The sequence below is a fragment of the Pseudophryne corroboree genome, chromosome 5 (genome assembly GCF_028390025.1).
Source record: "Pseudophryne corroboree isolate aPseCor3 chromosome 5, aPseCor3.hap2, whole genome shotgun sequence".
Taxonomy (NCBI): Eukaryota; Metazoa; Chordata; class Amphibia; order Anura; family Myobatrachidae; genus Pseudophryne; species Pseudophryne corroboree.
The window spans coordinates 146,316,576-146,337,951 of record NC_086448.1 but is presented as its reverse complement, the minus strand read 5'-3'; the positions used below and the strand labels follow the sequence as shown (position 1 = coordinate 146,337,951).

General features: G+C 44.4%; 1 protein-coding gene across 5 annotated transcripts in view; it reads right to left on the bottom strand.

The window, feature by feature from the left end:
* The window catches only part of SP4 (Sp4 transcription factor), a 154,219-nt gene extending 135,801 nt beyond the window's left edge, over positions 1-18,418 (bottom strand). Inside the window, exons 1-3 of one of the 5 annotated variants that reach the window (XM_063921775.1) lie at positions 18,334-18,418; positions 17,442-17,527; positions 15,584-17,150 (exon numbers count right to left, since the gene is read on the bottom strand). In XM_063921775.1, coding sequence (XP_063777845.1) covers positions 15,584-17,150; positions 17,442-17,510 — 1,636 coding nt within the window. In that variant the 5' untranslated portion in view covers positions 17,511-17,527; positions 18,334-18,418. Of the gene's footprint in view, positions 1-15,583; positions 17,151-17,441; positions 17,528-17,637; positions 17,728-17,751; positions 17,874-17,908; positions 18,245-18,333 lie in introns of those variants that run through there. The other 4 variants (XM_063921773.1, XM_063921774.1, XM_063921777.1 and 1 more) reach the window with 4 other exon arrangements.
* Positions 18,419-21,376: the final 2,958 nt, after the last annotated feature.

Sequence of the window (21,376 nt, the reverse complement as noted above, 5' to 3'; positions counted from 1 at the left end):
AAATCAGAGATTTTTAACACCTCTTTCATTGCCTCAATCATGCAGTGAATGGCCTTAATGGGCATTAAATTTGACTCATCGTCGTCGACAGTGGTGTCAGTATCCGTGTCGACATCTACTTGTGCCATCTGAGATAGCGGGCGTTTCAGAGCCCCTGATGACTTTTGAGACACCTGGACAGGCACGAGCTGAGAACTCGGCTGTCACGCAGTCGGCATGTCATCAAATTTCTTATGTAATGAGTCTATACGTGCACTCATTTCTTTCCATAAGCACATCCACTCAGGTGTCTGCCCCCCAGGGGGTGACATCTCTTCTAAAGGCATCTGCTCCGCCTCCACCTCATTATCCTCATCAAACATGTCGACACAGCCGTACCGACACACTCCACACATACAGGGAATGCTCTATATAGAGGACAGGACCCACAAAAGCCCTTTGGGGGGACAGAGTGAGAGTATGCCAGCACACACCAGAGCGCTATATAAAGGCAGGGACTAACTGAGTTATGTCCCTTATAGCTGCTTTTTAATATAACTATATACTGCGCCAAATTAAATGCCCCCCCTCTCTCTTTTTTACCCTTTTCTGTAGAGAAGTCTGCAGGGGAGAGCCAGGGAGCTTCCTTCCAGCGGAACTGTGAGGGAAAATGGCGCCCAGTGTGCTGAGGGAGATAGCTCCGCCCCTTTTCCGCGGCCTATTCTCCCGCTTTTTTATGGAATCTGGCAGGGGTATTTACCTCATATATAGCCCCTGGGGCTATATATTGAGGTATTTTTGCCAGCCAAGGTGTTTTTATTGCTGCCTCAGGGCGCCCCCCCCCCAGCGCCCTGCACCCTCAGTGACCGGAGTGTGAAGTGTGAGAGGAGCAATGGCGCACAGCTGCAGTGCTGTGTGCTACCTTGGTGAAGACTGATGTCTTCATGCCGCCGATTTTCCAGACCATCTTCTTGCTTCTGCCTCTGTAAGGGGGACGGCGGCGCGGCTCCGGGACCGAACATCAAGGCTGGGCCTGCGGTCGATCCCTCTGGAGCTAATGGTGTCCAGTAGCCTAAGAAGCCCAATCCGGCTGCAAGCAGGCGAGTTCGCTTCTTCTCCCCTTAGTCCCTCGCTGCAGTGAGCCTGTTGCCAGCAGGTCTCACTGAAAATAATAAACCTAAGACTATCTTTCTTCTAAGAGCTCAGGAGAGCCCCTAGTGTGCATCCAACCTCGGCCGGGCACAAAATCTAACTGAGGCTTGGAGGAGGGTCATAGTGGGAGGAGCCAGTGCACACCAGGTAGTCCTAAATCTTTCTAGAGTGCCCAGCCTCCTTCGGAGCCCGCTATTCCCCATGGTCCTTTCGGAGTTCCCAGCATCCACTAGGACGTTAGAGAAAACTAAAATAAATGTTTAAGGATGTAAGTGTAAAGCACAAACGCAGTCTGGCCTGGTTGTAAAGGTTTATACAGAAAGAAACTGTGTGTTGTGTTAAGTGAGCAATAGTAGTTTTTATTGCTCACATTTATCGAAGTTGTGTGAGTTGTTTTATTGCGTACGCACATTGGTACACGTGGTAAGGAACGTGAGGGCAGCGTACAAAAACGTGCACGTGGCGCAAGGCCGCACACGTGGCATAGAGGTACGCACGGTTGCGTAATTACGCAAGCTTGCGTAGGGTTGTGTGCGCATAATAAAACCACACGATAGTTTGTTTAGTTTAAAGGTGGGACAGTAGCCACGCTACAATAGCACAAAACTGCCCGGTTTCTAAAGCAGATTAATATTAAAAAAAAAATGTTTTAGTATAAAAACATTTTTTTAATTGCTTCTGGGGTAAAGCTGCCAACCTGAATGAATCCAAATTTTCTGTACAGAAAAACAAAGTGTATTTGAGTGAGTGAATGTAGGAGTGAGTGGATATTTGAACCCAGGGAATTCGGGATCCCGTCGTGTGGTACATCAAGTAAGAGGAGGCTTGGTGGCGTGAAGTGGCTGACTCACGTTAATATAGATTGAAATACGCAAGTCGTGAGGTGATTTGCAGAGGAGCGTGATAGTGCATAGTATTGCGATTGAAGTTAAAAGGTTTTTGTATTACGCTCCGGGCTGAGGGTCACAGTTTGTTCATTGACCCGTGGTTGTACGGCAGATAGGTAACAAGTACCTATATGCTGTGCGATTGGACCGCGCATTTGTGGGTGCGATATATATAGCTCAACTGGATACCCCTTTACGTGCTTTTGCGTAAAATCGCTGTATCATTAGCGCTGTATAGAGCATACGCAAGTGTGATTTGTGTATAGGTCTATAGGGAGTTTTCGCTGGTCTCTCTCAGGAAAATCTCCAGCGGTGTATATTCACTGGAATAGGTTAGTCGCTCCTAAACACTTCCAGTGAATAGAAACCAGATAGGGGCCTCACTGGGTTCGCGGTGGTCACTATTGGAGTGAGTCGTGGTACTCGGCGGAGAAGGAGTGGGTGAAAGCGCTCTAAGAACTTTCACCGTCTATTCGTATTGAGCATTGGGGATTGCGTAAAAAGGAAAAAGTCCGCAATGGGATCCAATTGCACAAGCGGTGGACGTTTTGTAGCCAGGGTTCAGGTTGAGGTGCCGCGGCCCAAGGGGTCAGCGAGGTTTGTTATGTGTGGTAAATATGGATCACACACGGAAGACTTTTTGTCTGAATGGGTACATATGACTGACAAAGATAGGGTACCATTCCCTAGGGTGGGCAGCTGCAAACCAGAGGTATTGCAGAATTTAAGGATAAGATATTCTGATAAAATCCCAAAAACAAAGGGTCAGACATACAAATTGTTTAAACCTATGACAGCAAGAGGGGTTGGTGAGTTTGATCCTAAGGTATTGCAGGTGGTATGTCTAACCAAAGTCATATAAGACAAGAATGGAAATATAAGAACTGTTTGAACTTGTAGCAACAATAAATAAGTAGGAAGAAAAAAAAGAAAAAAAGAGAATGCAAGTACACCGCCTTATGTAGATGTGGAAGCAGTTACGGCCAGCATACAAACTATAGAAAATAATAAAAATAATAAAAATATGACTGTAACCTATATATGTACTAATGAATGTTGAAGTTTTATTTAGGAGGAGAAGGTGACCTGATCGTTTTCAGCCATTTCTCATGCACCCAGAGGAGTATCCAACCGGTAAAAGAAGAGCAGTAGCCTGTGGGGAAGTGGCTGAGACCAGTGGAACAGGTAAGTATGGTATCATTTGTGTACATATATAGTAAAACCCAAAAATAAAACAAAAAAAATCAAGAAAGTAACGTCAGAAATGGAGAGAAAAAAACCTGTCTGCACATTAGTATTTGCCAGTAGGAAAGCGAACAGAGACAAGGTAACCCCAGGGTATTTCTTTCAGTTACCATATAAGAAGTATTCATTCCTAGTAATGCACCTACTAAAGATGAGCTTGGAAATGTTTGTTGGACCATGTACAGACCCTTAATACGGGATGAGAAGGATTGAATGAATACTTCACATGACCTAGAAGCTTGTTAAACTTTTTTTTTTGTTTTTGTCTCTTGCAGTAATAGAAAACTCTCCATCTGGATAAGACCACTGGTAAACACTAATTCGGCAAATGGGAGGTGGCTGTCTCTGTGCAAATGGACGGGCTCAATAAAGGCATTGAGTGTCAGGGTGCAGACTTCTTTGCAAAATTGGAAAGGGGTCACAGTAGCTAATCTTAGATAGCGTGCTATTGAACATCACAAGAATAGTGCTAGGCGCAGAGAACAACAGGTGGAGAAGTTGAGGATGGTAAGTATACTGGCACATACAGGAAAGACCCATCAGTCCAAACCCCAGATCCCTAATGGTCAATAATATGTTACACTTGTAGGCATTTTGCCAGAGATTGTAGGAGTAGTAGGACACATAGTCAATATAGATCCCCTAGACAGAAAACACAAGCCACATTATTAAACACAGACGGGACCAAGGGACATATAGTAAGGAATCACGAGCCATATAGAAAACATAGATTAGGGCAATGGGAGCAACAGGAACGATGCAACAATACCCTTTGAGTAGACCTGCAGAGATTACGATAGGGCCCTTGCAAACCAAACAGTCTTTTCTGCTGGCTGCATCGGCTCCGACTAATCTACTCGGCAGAGACTTAGTGCGCAAAATGCGGTGTGTCATATATTGTACTCCTGAGGGTGTCTTCTTGGATATACCTGAGCACCATGCTCAAGAAGTACAAAATATACTAGACACCCCTCAAAGGCTAAATGTCGCATTCTACTGTTCTAGATGCATGTCCATCACAGGTAGAGGAAATTATCTCACAGATACCGGGATCCCTATGAACTTAGGATGGACAGGACACTGGATTGATGGCTGGGATAGTCCCAGTAGAGATAAGACACACATAAGTTTTTTTTTAGGGGTATAGACCAAGTAGAGAATCACTTCCCCGTAGTGCCCAATCCAGTTGTCAATTTTTTTATAAAATCTTCTTCACCTCTACAAACTCATCTGTCACCAACCTCTATTCTGTTTCTCTACAGTTTCCTCTTCATCTTTTGCGTTCACACAGGGTGGTACAATACATGGACCCAAGTACAGTTCAAACTCCACATGCCTAGGTCCTTCAGAGTTCTGCCCAAACCCAGTATATCTCAACAGCACGATGACACCAGTATTACTGCAGTGTGCCTGGTCATGCACAAAGGGTGGAGAATGGGAATACTGGTGAAGGGAAATTTTGTATAGACACTGATATGCCTGTTGGTGAATGGCAAACCTGACATTTTCTTTTTCATTTTCTTCTTTCTCTCCTCTAGAGAAGTTTCTTTTTTTTTTTTTTTGAGTTATGCTCATGGTACTCTACATTGCAAACACATGATAGTTAAATTAAGATACAAAAAATTTGTGTTCCCTGCAGGAAGAGGCAGTCTGGAGGACAAAGGGGCACTGAGACTTGGATAGAACATACTTCCGGGAGAGACGGGCTGTGCGGCTAGTCACCATGACAACGTGACAGAGGGCGCCGGAAGTGATGTCACGTCGCGTCAGGTTACCATAGAGACAATACTACAAACTCCGGGGGCGGAAGTGACGGAGTGGAGCGTCTAGTCACCAAGGAGACCGGCAACGAGTATACATGACGACAGGTGTATCCTGTTAAGGAACTATCTTGCGATTGGCCCCAGGAACATTTAAAAATCCGGATGTGTGCAGTTACTACACAGCCTTGAAAAATACTCCAGGAATAGGAGTTGAAACGCGTCGGCGTACTCCATCTGTGGCCGGTTTCCACGGTGGTCTGCATCTCCAAGAACCAGAGGACTTTCCCAGCTCCTGCCCGGGTGGACTTTGGAAATTAAAGAACTAGTTTGAGGACTCTGAGTTCTCAGACTCTCTGGTAATTGTTTTGCATATCTCCTGTGGGTGTCACATGTGGACAAAAATATCCTGCACATTCCATTTTACCCTGTATTGTGATTGTCTATGTTTCGTGTATGTGTGTATATTAAATTACTGTACTGCACATATGGTTTCCCTCTCCCCTCTATTTTACATGCTATCAAACTAAGAGGAGGAAGTGTGAGGAACAAGAATTGGACTCTCACGTCGATTTTAAGGGTTGTATATTTACTTTCTGATTGCATACAGTTTATGTCAAGTACTCTGATTTATGCTGCATATAGGGGCCTATTGATACCCGTAGCCAAAATTTTCTTTGTCTAGCTATTCTAAGTGTTCTGGAGAAACACTGGTCCTGGCCACGGGAACTATAGTGCAGCCTTTTTTAAACTGCGCGACACGTGGGACGACCAGACAGATCCTTTGTCTCTTTGGTAAAGCAATACCAACAGAGCCATCCCATATCCCTCCTGCAGACGGATCTTTTCAGGAAATACAAATCGACTTCGTACAATTAACACCCTTTAGGAATTATTGTTATGTATTGGTGTGCACTGATGTTTTCTCAAACTGGGTAGAGGCATTTCCTGCCGCCACGGATGATGCTGTGTTTACCGCAAAGGAAAATTGCGCAGAAATTTGTGTGTAGATAATGGTACCCCTAGAAGTAGGAGCAACGCTTGAAATTGTACTATTGTGATCATAGATACTGCCACTAGTATTATGTAGCTTCGGAACCACTCCCAGATCTTCACTCAACGAATCACCCTCTTCGAAATTTGTTTTTGTTTTGGTATTTGTGGTTTATTTTTGGTTGTTTTTGGAAGACAACCTCATGTCATGATTGATCCGCACAATGATCAGAAATACACCAATGAGGTGACAGTACAGTACCTTGTTGAGATGAGCCAGCATTTGAGAACTTGACAAAGAACTTGAAACTGTTGATTGCTGGTATGCCAAATGCTAACTGTCTTGATTATGAACCAAGAGACTGTGTGATTGTTCTTACGCTCAGGTTGCCTAATAGACAGGTGGGAAGGACCATACCAAGATTTGTTGACAGCACTAAAGGTCGCCGAAAGAGAGACTTGGGTCCACTCATCCCACTGAAAGAAGGTCGCTGACCCGGAGTGAACTCGTGACAAAGTAGTTTATTGCTCATATTCATCGAGTTTGTGAACTGTGTGTTCCAAGTGAACTGTGTGTTCCAAGAGCAAGGCAAAGAAATCGCAAAAGTATCACCAGAGACTCTGGGGGTAATTCCAAGTTGATCGCAGCAGGAATTCTGTTAGCAATTGGGCAAAACCATGTGCACTGCAGGGGAGGCAGATATAACATGTGCAGAGAGAGTTCGATTTGGGTGTGGTGTGTTCAATCTGCAATCTAATTTGCAGTGTAAAAATAAAGCAGCCAGTATTTACCCTGCACAGAAATAAAATAACCCACCCAAATCTAACTCTCTCTGCAAATGTTATATCTGTCACACCTGCAGTGCACATGGTTTTGCCCAACTGCTAAAAAATTTCCTGCTGCGATCAACTTGGAATTACCCCCTCTGTTCCGTGAAGACTGAGAGGCGGTACTGTTGAACACTACCCGAGCGTACTAAAGGACTGCAGAAAGACCAGTCATTGTAATTGATTTGTTATGAACAAGTGTTGTTTTGTTCTATTTCTCTTTTCTCTCTTTCCCGCTGACAAACATTTTCTTTCAGGATATTCTATTTTTGAGAGGTTTTTTTTTTTAGGAGGAGTAGAGTGTGGGACTGGAACTGGTTCTGGAGGAAGGAGTGATTTCCTTATAGGATCCCAGGATTAGCCGATCAGTTTGTTAAAATCAGAGAAAAATCAAAGTTCTAGTAGTTATGGAGTTCAGAGGTAATCAGGAACAATCAGACAATGGCTATTCACACATTGCAGATAAAGAGCTCATTAATATATGTGGAAGAAAGGTTTATGAGTGGCTCTCCCCGAACTCCGAAGGTTTATGTTATTTAGGAAGGACACTACTTATAACCCTTGTTCAATGATTAAACAGACCTAGCATACGTTCCAGAAATGGAAACAATGTTCAGAAAATGATAGGAATATGTAGATCATGAAAATGTTATATGTCACTGTCACGATTTGTTTGTGTCTTTTTCATCTATTCAGCAGAACCTCAATCGAATCCAAACATCAGTGTACAAAGACGTAGGTACATGTATGTGTCGCAAATCAGACATTATAGGCCAAAGCACTGTCCCAGCATACTCTATAGGTTGAATGTTGTCCCACACCCAACTAGTGGTCCCGTGACCGCCGAGTGCATATAGAGGATGTCTCGTCCTCCTCCCTGTCTTCCCCAAATATAGTCAAGTGTCTGATTTGCGAAATGCATACATACTTGTGTCTAGGTCACCGATTATGGTATGAAATATTTTTTCTTATGTTAATAATTGATGGCAGTTATTGTTTACTGCCAAAGGGTGGACTGTCGAAGTAAAAAAAAAATTACATAAAGAGAACATACAAACTACACACATTATGAGTCGCTATACTTACAAATACGCGCAGCGAGCACAGCCATATATGGTAACACACGCATTTACACGGACATGCCACAGAGATGGATTCGACACTTATTTCATACAGTACATAATTATAATAATATCAAGCGCCAGACATCATGATGATTTAAAATTATATATATATATATTGAAGTAATGTCATGTATGTGTATTATTTGAACGAAACCAGATAGAGCGGTCATGTTTACTATTGAAGCAATCAGATTGATGTGTAGATTCATTTGATGCTTGTTGTGAATTTGTGGGACATTGCAGCGGATAGTTATGATTACATGTATAAAAGCTAAATTCACTTTTATTAGAGCAATAGCTATTCCAAACAGGTGGTGGACAGGAAACTCAGGCCAGCCCCTTTGGACGTCCCCAAGGCTGAACCTGTTCAGCATATACAAAGAAACTAGTGACTCATCATGAATGAGAGAGAGTCCCCTCCCCCAAACTAGATAACACATTGTTGATCACACTGGAGCTCAGTGGCTTTTTGGTCTCAGAGGATGATGGACTTGCTGCCAGTTCAGTTCCTGTATTTACTTATAGAGAGAGAGAAACATAAGATGCATTGGAGGGAATGCTAATTGTATCGCTGGCCTGTAACTGGATGTATGTAAATGTATGTATTAACTGCTTACTGTATGAGTTGTAACTATAGGTATAATGTACTTTGTAATATATATTGAATCCATATCCTTTTAATAACAAATATATACATCAATGAGCTTTGGAACTCAGATAATGTGTGGGTATATTGTTTTCTCTTATGGGATGCAGTGTTTTGTGATGTATAGAGCACATTCATTGGATACGGTAATAAAAGGTTCAGGCGCTTACAATATATATTAGAGCGGGCATTTTAAATATTTGTGAGAAATCAATTTGGCATTCTTAGTCCGGTCACTGCAAAGGGGGTGGGTGGGGGTGAGATGCAGGGATGTGGTGAATCCCGTCAGTGACAGCAGAGTACGGATGGTCATCAAATAATTAAACATCGATGGTGTCATCGGTACGTGGTGCACGGCAGGCCAAGGACAGGATGAGGGCCTTAGCAGCATGACTTGGTGGGGCTAAGCTGTGCCTTTTGGGGAGAAAGACAAACATCGCTGGCAGGTTGCAATAGATGGGAAAGAAGCATCAGATTTCCGCCAATAGCTAAAGCATCAACCATCTGTAAGCATCGATAATTAAAACAGCCACCATTAGGACGAGGGAGACATGTCAATCAAGCACCCAGGGAGGAGTTCCCTTAACACCCTAAGTTGTTGGAGAGGGCCAGTCACCCCCAATTATTTTGAGTGGAAAATAACACACAAAGCTGGGCAAAGAGCCCACAAGTGAAGAGTGGACTGTGGCATGAAAATGGGGCATGAGCCCAGATATGAAGAGAATGAGTAAGAGTCCTCACATACAATTCCCCAGCAGTCAGTAAAGGGAGGGGTCACTGTACCTACAACATGGCTGCACTAAATAGGAAATTGGAAGCCCAATAATAGATAACAGCGGGTAAAGCCCTAAGTGAGGGAAGGCTAAGGCACTATAGGAACCCCAAAGTCTGGGGGGAAATACTGCAGAGCTCTGATGAAAAAAGAAAAGGGAGACTTCTATAAAGGCCCATGAGGAGAGCTAGAGACTGAGACACAGCTCAGAGTAACACTTTGTGGAGAGTTGTAATTGCATATGAGCAGAGTATACAACAAGCATCTGTAGATTAGTGGAATATGTTTGTAACGACATAGCAGGCACCAGCAAGGAGATTTAGATATTTTCGTTGTAAAGCGATATTCTACACTATTTCCCTGAGCTCCTTAACAAAAGAAATAGTGCATACACACCATAAGATATAGCATAAGCTTTAGCACAATAGGATTTAGCATAAGATATAGCATAGATATGGTTTCTCACTATTGTGGTGACACAAATTGGATACAATATCATACGTTAACATACACACAATAAAATATACACTAGATAGTACACTATCTAGCCAAAATTGAGCTGTATTTTCATCCAATATAGAACATCAGTTCCAACCCGTGGGAGGATGCACCGCTATGGGCCTAATTCAGACCTGATCGCAGCAGCAATATTTTTCTGTAATGGGCAAAGCCATGTGCACTGCAGGGGGGCAGATATAACATGTGCAGAGAGAGGTAGATTTGGGTGGGGTGTGTTCAAACTGAAATCTAAATTGCAGTGTAAAAATAAAGCAGCCAGTATTTACCCTGCACAGAAACAATATAAATCCACCCAAATCTAGCTCTCTCTGCACATGTTATATCTGCCCAACCTGCAGTGCACATGGTTTTGCCCATTAGAGAAAGATTTTGCTTTTGTGATTAGGTCTGAATCAGGCCCTATATTGCATACAATATAGTGCATACACATGGTAAGATATAGTGCACTATATCGCAATCTAGCCAGATAATGCAAAAAAATCTTACGTGTGTACCCAGCTTAACTGTCAAAACCCAAGAACTGTGCAGAAGGGAAGAAGATGTAGATATTTTTCCTGTGATGTAGTCAGGATCCCGGTGATCAGAATATCGATGCCAGGATCCCGACCGCCACAATGCCGGCAGCGCTACCATAGGTATTTCCACTCCTGGGTGTCCACGACACCCATGGAGTGGGAATAGAACCTGCACCTCGTTGCGCTCGCTCCCCTGCCGCCATTCTGGCGTCGGTATTCTGACCGCCAGGATCCCGTACCCAACCCATTTTTCCTTTATCATTTATTTTGCAACCAAGTAATGTGATAGAGGAGACATTCAACAAATACAATTATTGCATTTTGATATGGAGATGGTCTTGTGCCCAACTTATTGTTTTTGCACTGAGCAACCGCTGTAGCATCACCTGCGACCACAAAAAAAAACCTTAGTCACTAACTGGCCACACCCATAAGGTAGCCTGGGCAGAGAATGCATCAGTGAGGAGATAAGCTGTATACCCTTGCACCTCATACCCGCTACACAGTGACAAGGGGATACACTCGGATGTGGCATCACTGTCTCAGCAAGTAGCTTACAGTCACCTGCTAAAGAAAAAATGCTCTGTGCAGGGGAGTCAAATGCAGAAAAAAGGGGGGAAACCCCCTTACATCTATTACTATTGGGAAGTATGTATGGGGAATAAGTCCAATTCATATTGAAAGCAAGGAACCTCTTTAGATCTCTATGGGCACTGAACACATTCTCTTAGCAACAGGAATTTTGGAGAGATGCATGCATGCGTTTGTGTGGCATTAGGAACACCTTGCTTACAGATCAGAAATAACATCAATTCATGCAGCAAGCAGGTCAGGTTAACAAAACATTTGTCATTATCTGGAAGCTGCCACCACAGTCCCAGTTACAGTGTTTGGTATGTATTTTGTGTATTGTCATTGTCAGTGTCTCCTGTGTAAGTGCATAAAGTACTTTTGGAGTCTCACTGCACATATACAAGAGATGGCACTGTGCATGCGATGCCAATACCAACCCTAACTCCCCACGATTTCTCCGAGGCCCCTACTCTGCTCACATGTAAGGCGGAACAGTACCTGTGCTGAAAAAATACATTTCCAAGACAGATGGGGGCCACCTGACTTATGTGCATTTAGGTGTTCGACTGGCTCCGCATGCAGTTTATATGCATTAAGATGATGTAAAATCTGGTAATGTATGAGCGCAAACGGCAATTATCAATTTGTACCCAAATGTTGGAAAACAGATTAAAATGGCCGTGCAGTCAAGTTGGTAGGGGGGGGGGGATATTCAATTACTGTTGAAACTGCGGTCTTGTCGGAACGACGGCAGCTTTCGAATTTTTCAGGTCGGAAAGGGTTCCGACCTATTCAATCCCCGGCTTTTCCCCCCGACAAGTCAGGTAATTCGACTTGTTGGAAAGCACGTGGATCGGCGGAATAGCCACAAATCCACGCGATTCTGTGGCTGTCGGATTCCGTCCATCTCAATCAAACCAGAACCAGTGTCTCATCCTCCCGTTACGCTGCACTCCCCCGTCTCCTCCTCTCAGCACCCTCATCTCAATCCGACTTTTTAAAAGTCTGATTGAGATGGTCAGGAATGGCCAAATCCATTGAATAGGTCCTGTCGGATCCATTCCGACAAATTCATGTCGGAATGGATCGGACTTTAATTGAATATACCCCTTCTGTTTGATTGAAGCTGCTTTCACATCGCAAACCCTGCTTTTGAAACGGTTCTTTAAACGGTTCTTAAAATGGGTCTGAGCAGTTAAACCCCCTTCACATCGCATGTTGTAACTGGTATATTACCATTTCATTACCGTTTTGGTACCTTTCACACTGAACCCGTTTCTCCCATAGAAAACAGTAGTTGTAATTTTAAATGGACTTTTCTGGCCCACACATTATTAATTAATTATTAATAATTTGGCTAGTCGTACGATGGAACCCAGCAGCTTCAAGCATCTTTACCATGTTTTTGTAGATTACTGCATCCTTCACTGTCCCAGTGATTTGTCTAGCAATTTCTTCATCCCCTCTGATCCTAAGCAGCTCCCTAACCTCCTCATCACTCCAATTTGCCATTTTAAACTGTATTCTGTAAAAAATGCTTCTTCACTGTCATGTGTTTCCTCCAGTTTATTTCCTGCTTCTGCCTGGTGACATCACGCATGGAAACAGCCTATCACCTTCTGTGGTTTGGAAATACCGTTTCAGAGCCTTTCACATTGCACAATGAAATGGGTCTGAACCGTGTAGGACCCTGCTTTTTAACCATTTTAAAATACCAGTAATCTGTAACCAGTAAATTCAAAGTGGCCCTTTCACACCGCAGCTAGAACCGTTTTGGAAGGCTTAAAAAAACGGCAATTTACCGGGTTATAGCTGCGGTGTGAAAGGGGTATTAAACAACTTGTCTTAGAAACAGTTTTTGTCCATTTTCCAGTGTTTGGGAGCAAACGTCTGGGAGCAAAAGTGCACCTTTGGGGCATGCGCAGTGGCAACAAAACAAATATACAAACTGCTCCACTGCATATAACATCAACATTGTGTATATCTTGGGATCAGGCCCAAAAATCACAGCTTTGACACAAAACTATATGCCTCATATGATGAACATACTAAATTCTGTCAACGATTAAATAGAGTGAATTCAATTCAGGCTTTATTCAAATTCATTTTTGTATGACTGATAGGACATTTCAAGTGCACTTAGGGGCTAATTCAGACCTGTCCGCTAGCGAGTGATTTTTGCACTGCTGCGATCAGATAGTCGCCGCCTACAGGGGGAGTGTATTTTAGATGTGCAAGTGTGCGAACGCATGTGTAGCAGAGCTGTACAAACAGATCTTGTGCAGACTGAGTAGCCCAGGACTTACTCAGCCGCTGCGAACACATCAGCCTGTCCGGGACCGGCACGGACGTCAGGAACCCTACCTGCAAACGCATGGACACGCCTGCGTTTTTCCAGACACTCCCTGAAAACGGTCAGTAGCCACCCACAAACGCCTTCTTCCTGTCAATTTCCTTGCGAACGCCCATGCGAATGGATCCTTCGCACAAACCCATCCCTGAGCGGCGATGCGCTTTGGACCCGTGCGACGCGCCTGCGCATTGCGGTGCATACGCAGTTTAGACATGATCGCCTGCTGTACGAAAACGCAGCCTAGCGATCTGGTCTGAATTACCCCCTAAATACACTAAAAGCCACACTGCAACTGGAAATGTATACATACCTATTTGTGTCTATCAGAAAGACTAGGGTTTATTTTCCATTTGTTTACATACTTTGAACCAACACACTAGTAAACTGCGTAGTATTAAAACCAGTGTGTATCTTCTCATGGTTATGGATCAATGGGTCGATCTGAATAAGGTCGACATCAATAGGATGACCACTATTGGATGACATGAACATGGTCAATATGGGAGAAAAGTCGACACAGTGAAAAGATTGACATGAGATTTTTTCTATGTATTTGGTGTCGGTTTTTTGTGTAACGCGACCAGGAACCCCAATTAGTGCACGGCGTCCCCTTGCTTGGTTTGCGGCTGCGGTCAAGAAGCCACTTTGCGCTCGGCACAGGTTACTATCCCCAATAGTAGGCCGCTGGATGGTAAAGTATGAAAAAGTTTTTTTTTAAATAAAAAAATAAAAAAATTCTAAAATAGTAATGTCAACCTTTTTTCCATATCGCCATAACGGCCTATCATCTAGATACCAGTCTCACAAAGCAAGTCTTCTCCATGTCCTCATTCATATGTGATAACTCCCAGAATACAATGGCCTGTGTGTTTCTTTCTGGTAAGAGGTAGGTGAGGTACCACTAGGACTGTGGTAATTCTGGCGGATTAAAGAGAACATTTACCAGCTGGGTTCTCATATTGACCTGCTGTAGACTATTAAATAAAAAGTATACTAATATGCTTAGAATACCACGAGTAGTTTTTTAATAACATGTTTCACTGGCAAGCCACAGAAACTGAGGGACGGACTTTCTATATTATTTTATGCGAGCCACACATACACAGGAAACTAAAGTTGGCAGTGTACAGGACTCTGTCCCTTTGACCAAAGACACCTCTAATGATGAAACTAGAGTAAAAAGTAACTTGATTTATGAGATGGACTCATAAATTCAGTTCCTTTCCGTCTATAGGGGAAAATTCAATTGTTTTCGCACATTTCAGCTCTATGCCTTAGGAGGCTGCGAGCTGAAATGTGTCCCCACAAAACTATTCACACTTGAACGGAGCAACAATTGAATTGCTCAGCCAGACGCCATCTGTGGCAGCCGGGGGATGAATATGATATTACAATATGCCTACTAGATTAAAATATAAAAATACTTGTCAATGTTTTGACCTGCTTATAACATTTTTCTGTCTCACTGTATTTACCCCGGTTCGGGGCTTGTTAGTATCTTGCTTGGCATGTTTCTTCTTCCTGTTACCCCTGTTTGTTACTTATTACTGAGCCGTGCCATTGTGACTGATTTTTGGAATTTGTTTGTTCACCTTTGGTCTGTAAATCAATAAAAAGTATTTGCACTAAAAAATACTTGTCACACAGCAGATTAAGCAGATGTTGTCATGGGTGATGGGGCCACAAGCTCGCTTTGGGAGGGCCACATCCAGACACAAGGCCATGAAGTTGGGCAGCCCTGATCTAGAAAGAAAATAAATTTTCATCACAGCAGGCCTGATTCAGAAAAGTACGCATCTACAGTATGTGGTAGAACCATTATCAGCACGGATTTACACCAGCCCTATCCTGGGTACAAAAGATTAGTCTGAGAATGCTGGACCTTTGCATACGCTTACCTCTGAATAGGTGCAATTCTGTCTACAAGCACATGGCAAAGTTATGCTAAGTATTAGCTCCCCGTTAGATGCGCCATACTTCTGCGCTACTATGAATAGCCCTTCTGATTCGCGGCTATGTGCAAGTACGCCCTGAGAGCATGCGTAGTACAGAGAAACGCAGGTGTAACCGCACTGTGTGCAGCCCGGAATCACGCCCTGTACGTGTGCTGTGTTAAGTTTGGGTATTCATAGAATTACTTGTACAGGGAATTTTTACATGCATGCATTTAACCCTTTCACTCTCAGTACCATTTAATATGTCAAATCGAAAGCAAAGGACCAAAAACCAGGACATACCAATGTTGCACATACCTCCGACACTTGTAATTGTGACTGGAACGCCCTGAACTTGGACTCCGGCTCCAAGGTTTGCAACACTTACAGTCTGCAGGTTAGGCACAGATGTAAAGTGGGCAGCATTGAGAGTAATCGGAGTGCCAGCAACCGTAACTGGCGTAATCTGAGCGATTGTTGTACCACCGCTTGTGGACACTGGCGTTAGGGTTAACTGTTGTGGCAAGCCAGCGTTCTGGACCTGTAAGTTCTGAAGGCTTTGAATATTTTGAACCTGCACAGTTTGCCAGCTGATTTGACCAGAGGGGGTTAATGTTGGAGCCCTTATGAGAACTTGGGTTGGGCTTAATGCTTGAAGCTGAACATTTTGCAGCTGTTGCTGCTGAAGGGTTTGTATGGTCTGTCCTGACTGAAGTTGAAAAGACTGCTGTGGTATGGCTTGTATGATCTGCTGCTGTGGTTGTTGGATCTGGATCTGCTGTAAGACTGGCTGTCCCACAATTTGCACCTGCTGTAAGGAATTTGTCTGGTCGGACACACTCTGAAGTCCATTTGTCTGAAGCTGACTGTTGCTCTGGGATTCAGAATCTGCCACAGAGGATGGCGATTCTTCGGTGGCCCGGTCAGTGCTAGATGTCGTGCTTGTGAACTGGCCTGTTTCTGCTGTGCTTACAAGTGTATCACTGCTGGTCAGAGTAGCAGACACAGTGGTCGTACAGGTGGAAGAAGAGGAGGAGGCGGGAGATTCAGGCATGTTACTGACAGAGGACGTTGTGATGGGAGTGGACACCAGCTGATTTCCATTGGTAACTCCGCCATCTGTGGGATGAACAATCTGTGTTGAACTCCCTCCAGCAGCCATACTGTTTATCACAGGCAGAGCTAGAGTCATTCCTCCTATGTTTATAGGTAAGGTTGTCACTACTTGAGGACCACCAGGGATGGTCTGCAGCTGTAACGGTATAGAGACTCCAGGCCGAATTTGCACTGGAACGGTTTGATTAGCCAAGTTCTGTGCAATAATATTTCCAGATGCTGTTCTGTTGCCAGCAGTAATAATGGCTTGATTATTACCAGCAGGAATAAACTGTATTTGACCTTGCAAATCTTGCAGCGTCGTAGCATTTCCAGGGCTGATCTGAATGTGTTGGCCTTCTACCGTTTGAATCTGAGGGATTATCTGGTACTGTATATTTCCGCCAGGGGTCTGCACCTGGATCACCTGGAACTGCCCAGGTGCCGCAGCTGTAATACTAGCTTTGTTTTTTGTGGGTGACGCACTATCATTGTTACTATTGGAAGAAGCCACCGTACTGGCAGCTATTGAAATCCCTTGCTGACCTATGCCGCTTTCCTTTGAGACAGGGGGCGCAGCAGCAACGATTTGCCAGGCACTGCCAGCCAGTTGAGTGGTCACCAATTCCAGTTGTTGGGGATGGTTCTGAAGTTGAACCAAGCCTTGGCTGGGATCTATGATTATCTGCTGCTGTCCAGCACCTTGATTTTCCCCAGTTGTTCCTATCTTACTGCAAGTGGCAGCCAGCAAAGCCAAGGGAGAGGGCTGCGAGTCCTAGTAAGAGAAAGAAAGTACAGTAGGTGGGTTTAGAAGGACTGGGTGTGTTCCCCATCTGACAGTACTAACATCAGATCTTTCAAAGGAAGTGGTTGCTCTTTCAGTAAACTCGTAAGTCTCTATAACCGTTTCTGCAGACTTAAATGTGCATTTTACAGGAAGCAAGCAACTGCTGCACAATATGTGCCACCGGTATATATGTATGTACTTAGCGCATTTAACTCATTAGCCGTACCAAACAATGCATCACACCCCTGATGTCAGCGTTGCACCATGTACATCAATTACCTGCGAACCTGACGATTTGCCCTTTTTTTTGCTTTCAGGTTCATTGCTTTTTCCTCCTTCGCTGGCCATATCTTCCTCCGTCTGATCTGCAAAGATAATCAGACAGCCAACATATGTCACATTTCAATCCACAAAAGTTTTAAATGACTAAAAAAATAATAATGATCAAATGTAACTATGTGAAGATCATACACACACGTCTATGCCATGCCTGAGTGCATGTACTGTTGTATAACAGCAGGGAAGGAGACCAGGTCTCTGTATGGGGTCCATGACCATGATCAGGTGTGACTATAGGAGGAGAGCCCACCTGCGAAACTGGTGGCAAGATTTGTAACCTGTATTTAGACACATGCTGTACAGTAAAGCCGACCCCACGGGTGGAGGGAGTTACACCCCACACCGGGCAGCAGGGGTGAGGATGATGAGGGGGAGGGGGGATGAGGAGGGCTGGGGGTGTTACGTACCGCTCATGGTGAATTAGTGACAGTACTGGTAATCAGGAGGAAGGGAAGCGGCTAGGGGATGGGACAGGGGTGGATATAAAGGCCGGTCGCTATGGCTGAGGGAGGCTGGAGGCGGGATGGGGGGCCTGGCCCCTTCCCTGTACGAATGGCGGCGGTGGCTGGCTGGAGAAGGGGGCTGTGGCGTAGCAGATCCGTCTCTCCCCGCAGCCCAGGCCCCGGCTGATTCCCCCGCCCTGATTGACAGCCCCGGAGAGGGGCGGCCCGGGGCCGGGGCGGGCACCCCCATCCTTCTCTCCCACCTCCCCCTCCATCTCACTACGGGATACAGCGGCTCCATCCAGCCCCTCAACATCTCCTCTCATGTGAGGCCTCCTCCCCGGGACCCTCCTCCTTCCCTCCTCGCCATGGCTGCTGCTGCTGCTCACCAGACGTCCTCCTCCCCGCTTCTGGCTGGGCAGCGGCGGCGTCTCCCTCCCTCGGTGTGCTCGGAGCCGGCTCCCGCCCCCTGCCTATCACTCGGTGACCGGGCCTCTCTCTCTCGGAGCTTATTCCACCCGGCGCCGGAGATATAATATTTATTTTATTATTATTTTCTCCCAGCTGCTGCCTGAGTCCCCTCCCCCGGTTCCTCCTCCTCCTCCCCCGGACAGAGAGAGCTGCAATCAGGGCCCTCCCTCTCTCCACCGCCGGGCCATAGAGGGGAGGGTGCTGGGGCTGGGGGAGAGACTTAACCGTCTCCTTCCCATCTCCGCCCTCTCCTGTCATACAGCAGCATTTCCCCTCGGCTCATCATTCATCTCTCTGCATAATAAATATGCATATTATCTATATTTGTGCAATGCACTTTAGTGATTACAGTATCCTTGGGCAGCCTGTGGCTCTACTGCTGCTGTAGAACTACAGGTCTCAGCATGCAATGTCAGCATAACGCAGGCAATATGTGACGGGGTACAGTATGTTGCCAATATAAAAAAAAAACCACGTAGTATTTATAGTTCTTTCAGCAGTATATGGAAGTCACAGCATCACCCTTCACGAAGGGTAACTAGATGCTACCTTTATAATAGGTAATATGTACAGTATATTATAGATGGGAATGTTAGTTGGTAACCACTATAGGGGACATATAGGTTAGAGATGGTAACTTCGGATTTGTCTCCAGGGACTTTTTGCACAAAGAAAGCGATAGGCACTGCCAACTATACAACCCTATCTGTCACAGGCTCCAGAATGTTACGCTGCATGGAGTTTTATACATATGGGCATATCGCAGTACCATATCATTCTATGGGGCCTACAGTATGTGCAAAGCCTTGGGATAGAGATAAAGAGGGGAATTCAATTTCTGGCGAAGAGTACTAATTGTAGTTGCCGCAGTGTTTAAACGCCAGCAATGGCAGCCCAACTGCACCCATCGCCCAGCGAATGCCTGATTTAGCGAACACTTTTGTGTGCGATCCCGCTGCTGTAAGGCACGGCCGCTGATTCGGCGGGATTAGACTATTAGCTGGTATAATAAGGAGTATGTATGTTAGAGATGGGACTACTAGCTTGTGTAATGTGAGATGGAACTATTAGCTGGTATAATATGGGATGGGACAATTAGCTGATATAATATATGATGGGACTATTAGCTGATATAATATAGGATGGGACTATTATCTGGTATAATATGGGATGGGACTATTAGCTGGTATAATATGCGATGGGACTATTCGCTGATATAATATACGATGGGACTATTAGCTGATATAATATAGGATGGGACTATTATCTGGTATAATATGGGATGGGACAATTATCTGGTATAATAATAGATGGGACTATTAGCTGGTATAATATGGGATGGGACTATTAGCTGGTATAATAATAGATGGGACTATTAGCTGGTATAATATGGGATGGGACTATTAGCTGGTATAATATGGGATGGGACTATTAGCTGATATAATATGGGATGGGACTATTAGCTGGTATAATGGTCCTCATTCCGAGTTGTTCGCTCGCTAGCTGCTTTTAGCAGCATTGCACACGCTAAGCCGTCGCCCTCTGGGAGTGTATCTTAGTTTAGCAGAATTGCGAACGAAAGATTAGCAGAATTGCGAATAGAAAATTCTTAGCAGTTTCTGAGTAGCTCCAGACTTACTCAGCCATTGCGATCAGTTCAGTCAGTTTCGTTCCTGGTTTGACGTCACAAACACACCCAGCGTTCGCCCAGACCCCCCCCCCCCGTTTCTGCAGACACTCCCGCGTTTTTCCCAGAAACGCCAGCGTTTTTTCGCACACGCCCCGAAAACGGCCAGTTTCCGCCCAGAAACACCCACTTCCTGTCAATCACACTCTGATCACCAGAACGATAAAAAATCCTCGTTATCCCGTGAGTAAAATACCTTACTTTTGTGTAAAATAACTAAGAGCATGCGCTCTGCGAACCTTGCGCATGCGCAGTAAGCGACTAATCGCAATATAGTGAAAATCGGCAACGAGCGAACAACTCGGAATGACCACCAATATGCGATGGGACTATTAGCTGATATAATATGCGATGGGACTATTAGCTGATATAATATAAAATGGGACTATTAGCTGGTATAATGTGGGATGGGACTATTAGCTGGTATAATAATAGATGGGACTATTAGCTGGTATAATATGGGATGGGGGATCTGGTCTCTAGGTCGACAGTAACTAGGTAGACACTATTTAGGTTGACCACCATTCGTCGACAGTAACTAGGTCAACAGGGTTTCTAGGTCGACATGTTCTAGGTCGACAAGTCAAAGGGTCGGCATGAGTTTTTCACAATTTTTTTCTTTTTTTTAACCTTTTCATACTTAACGGTCCACGCGGACTACGATTGGAACGGTAACCAGGGGACACGGTGCACTAATTGGGGTTCCTGGTCACTCTACGAAGAAAACAACACCAAAAAAACATAAAAAGCTCATGTCGACCTAGACCATGTTGACCTAGAGACCCTGTCAACCTATTTACTGTCGACCAATAGTGGTCGACCTAGACACTGTCAACCTACTTACTATCTACCTTCCATACCACACCCATGGGATGGGACCATTAGCTGGTATAATATGGGAAGGGACTATTAGCTGGTATAATAATAGATGTCACTAGTATTAGCTGGTGTAATGAGTATGTATGTTAGAGATGGGACTATTAGCTGGTATAATATGGGATGAGACTATTAGCTGGTATAATAAGGAGTATGTATGTATTAGCTGGTATAGTAAGGGCAATGTATGTTAGAGATGGGACTATTAGCTGCTATATTAAGACAACCTATGTTAGAGATGGGACTATTAGCTAGTATCATAAGGATAATGTATGTTAGTGATGGGACTATTAGCTGGTAGCACAAATTAAGGATATATATGTCAACTATCATTTGATAACATTTGGGTACATTAGAGTTAAGGCATCAGGTGACTAAAAAAATTGTACCCTTCTGAA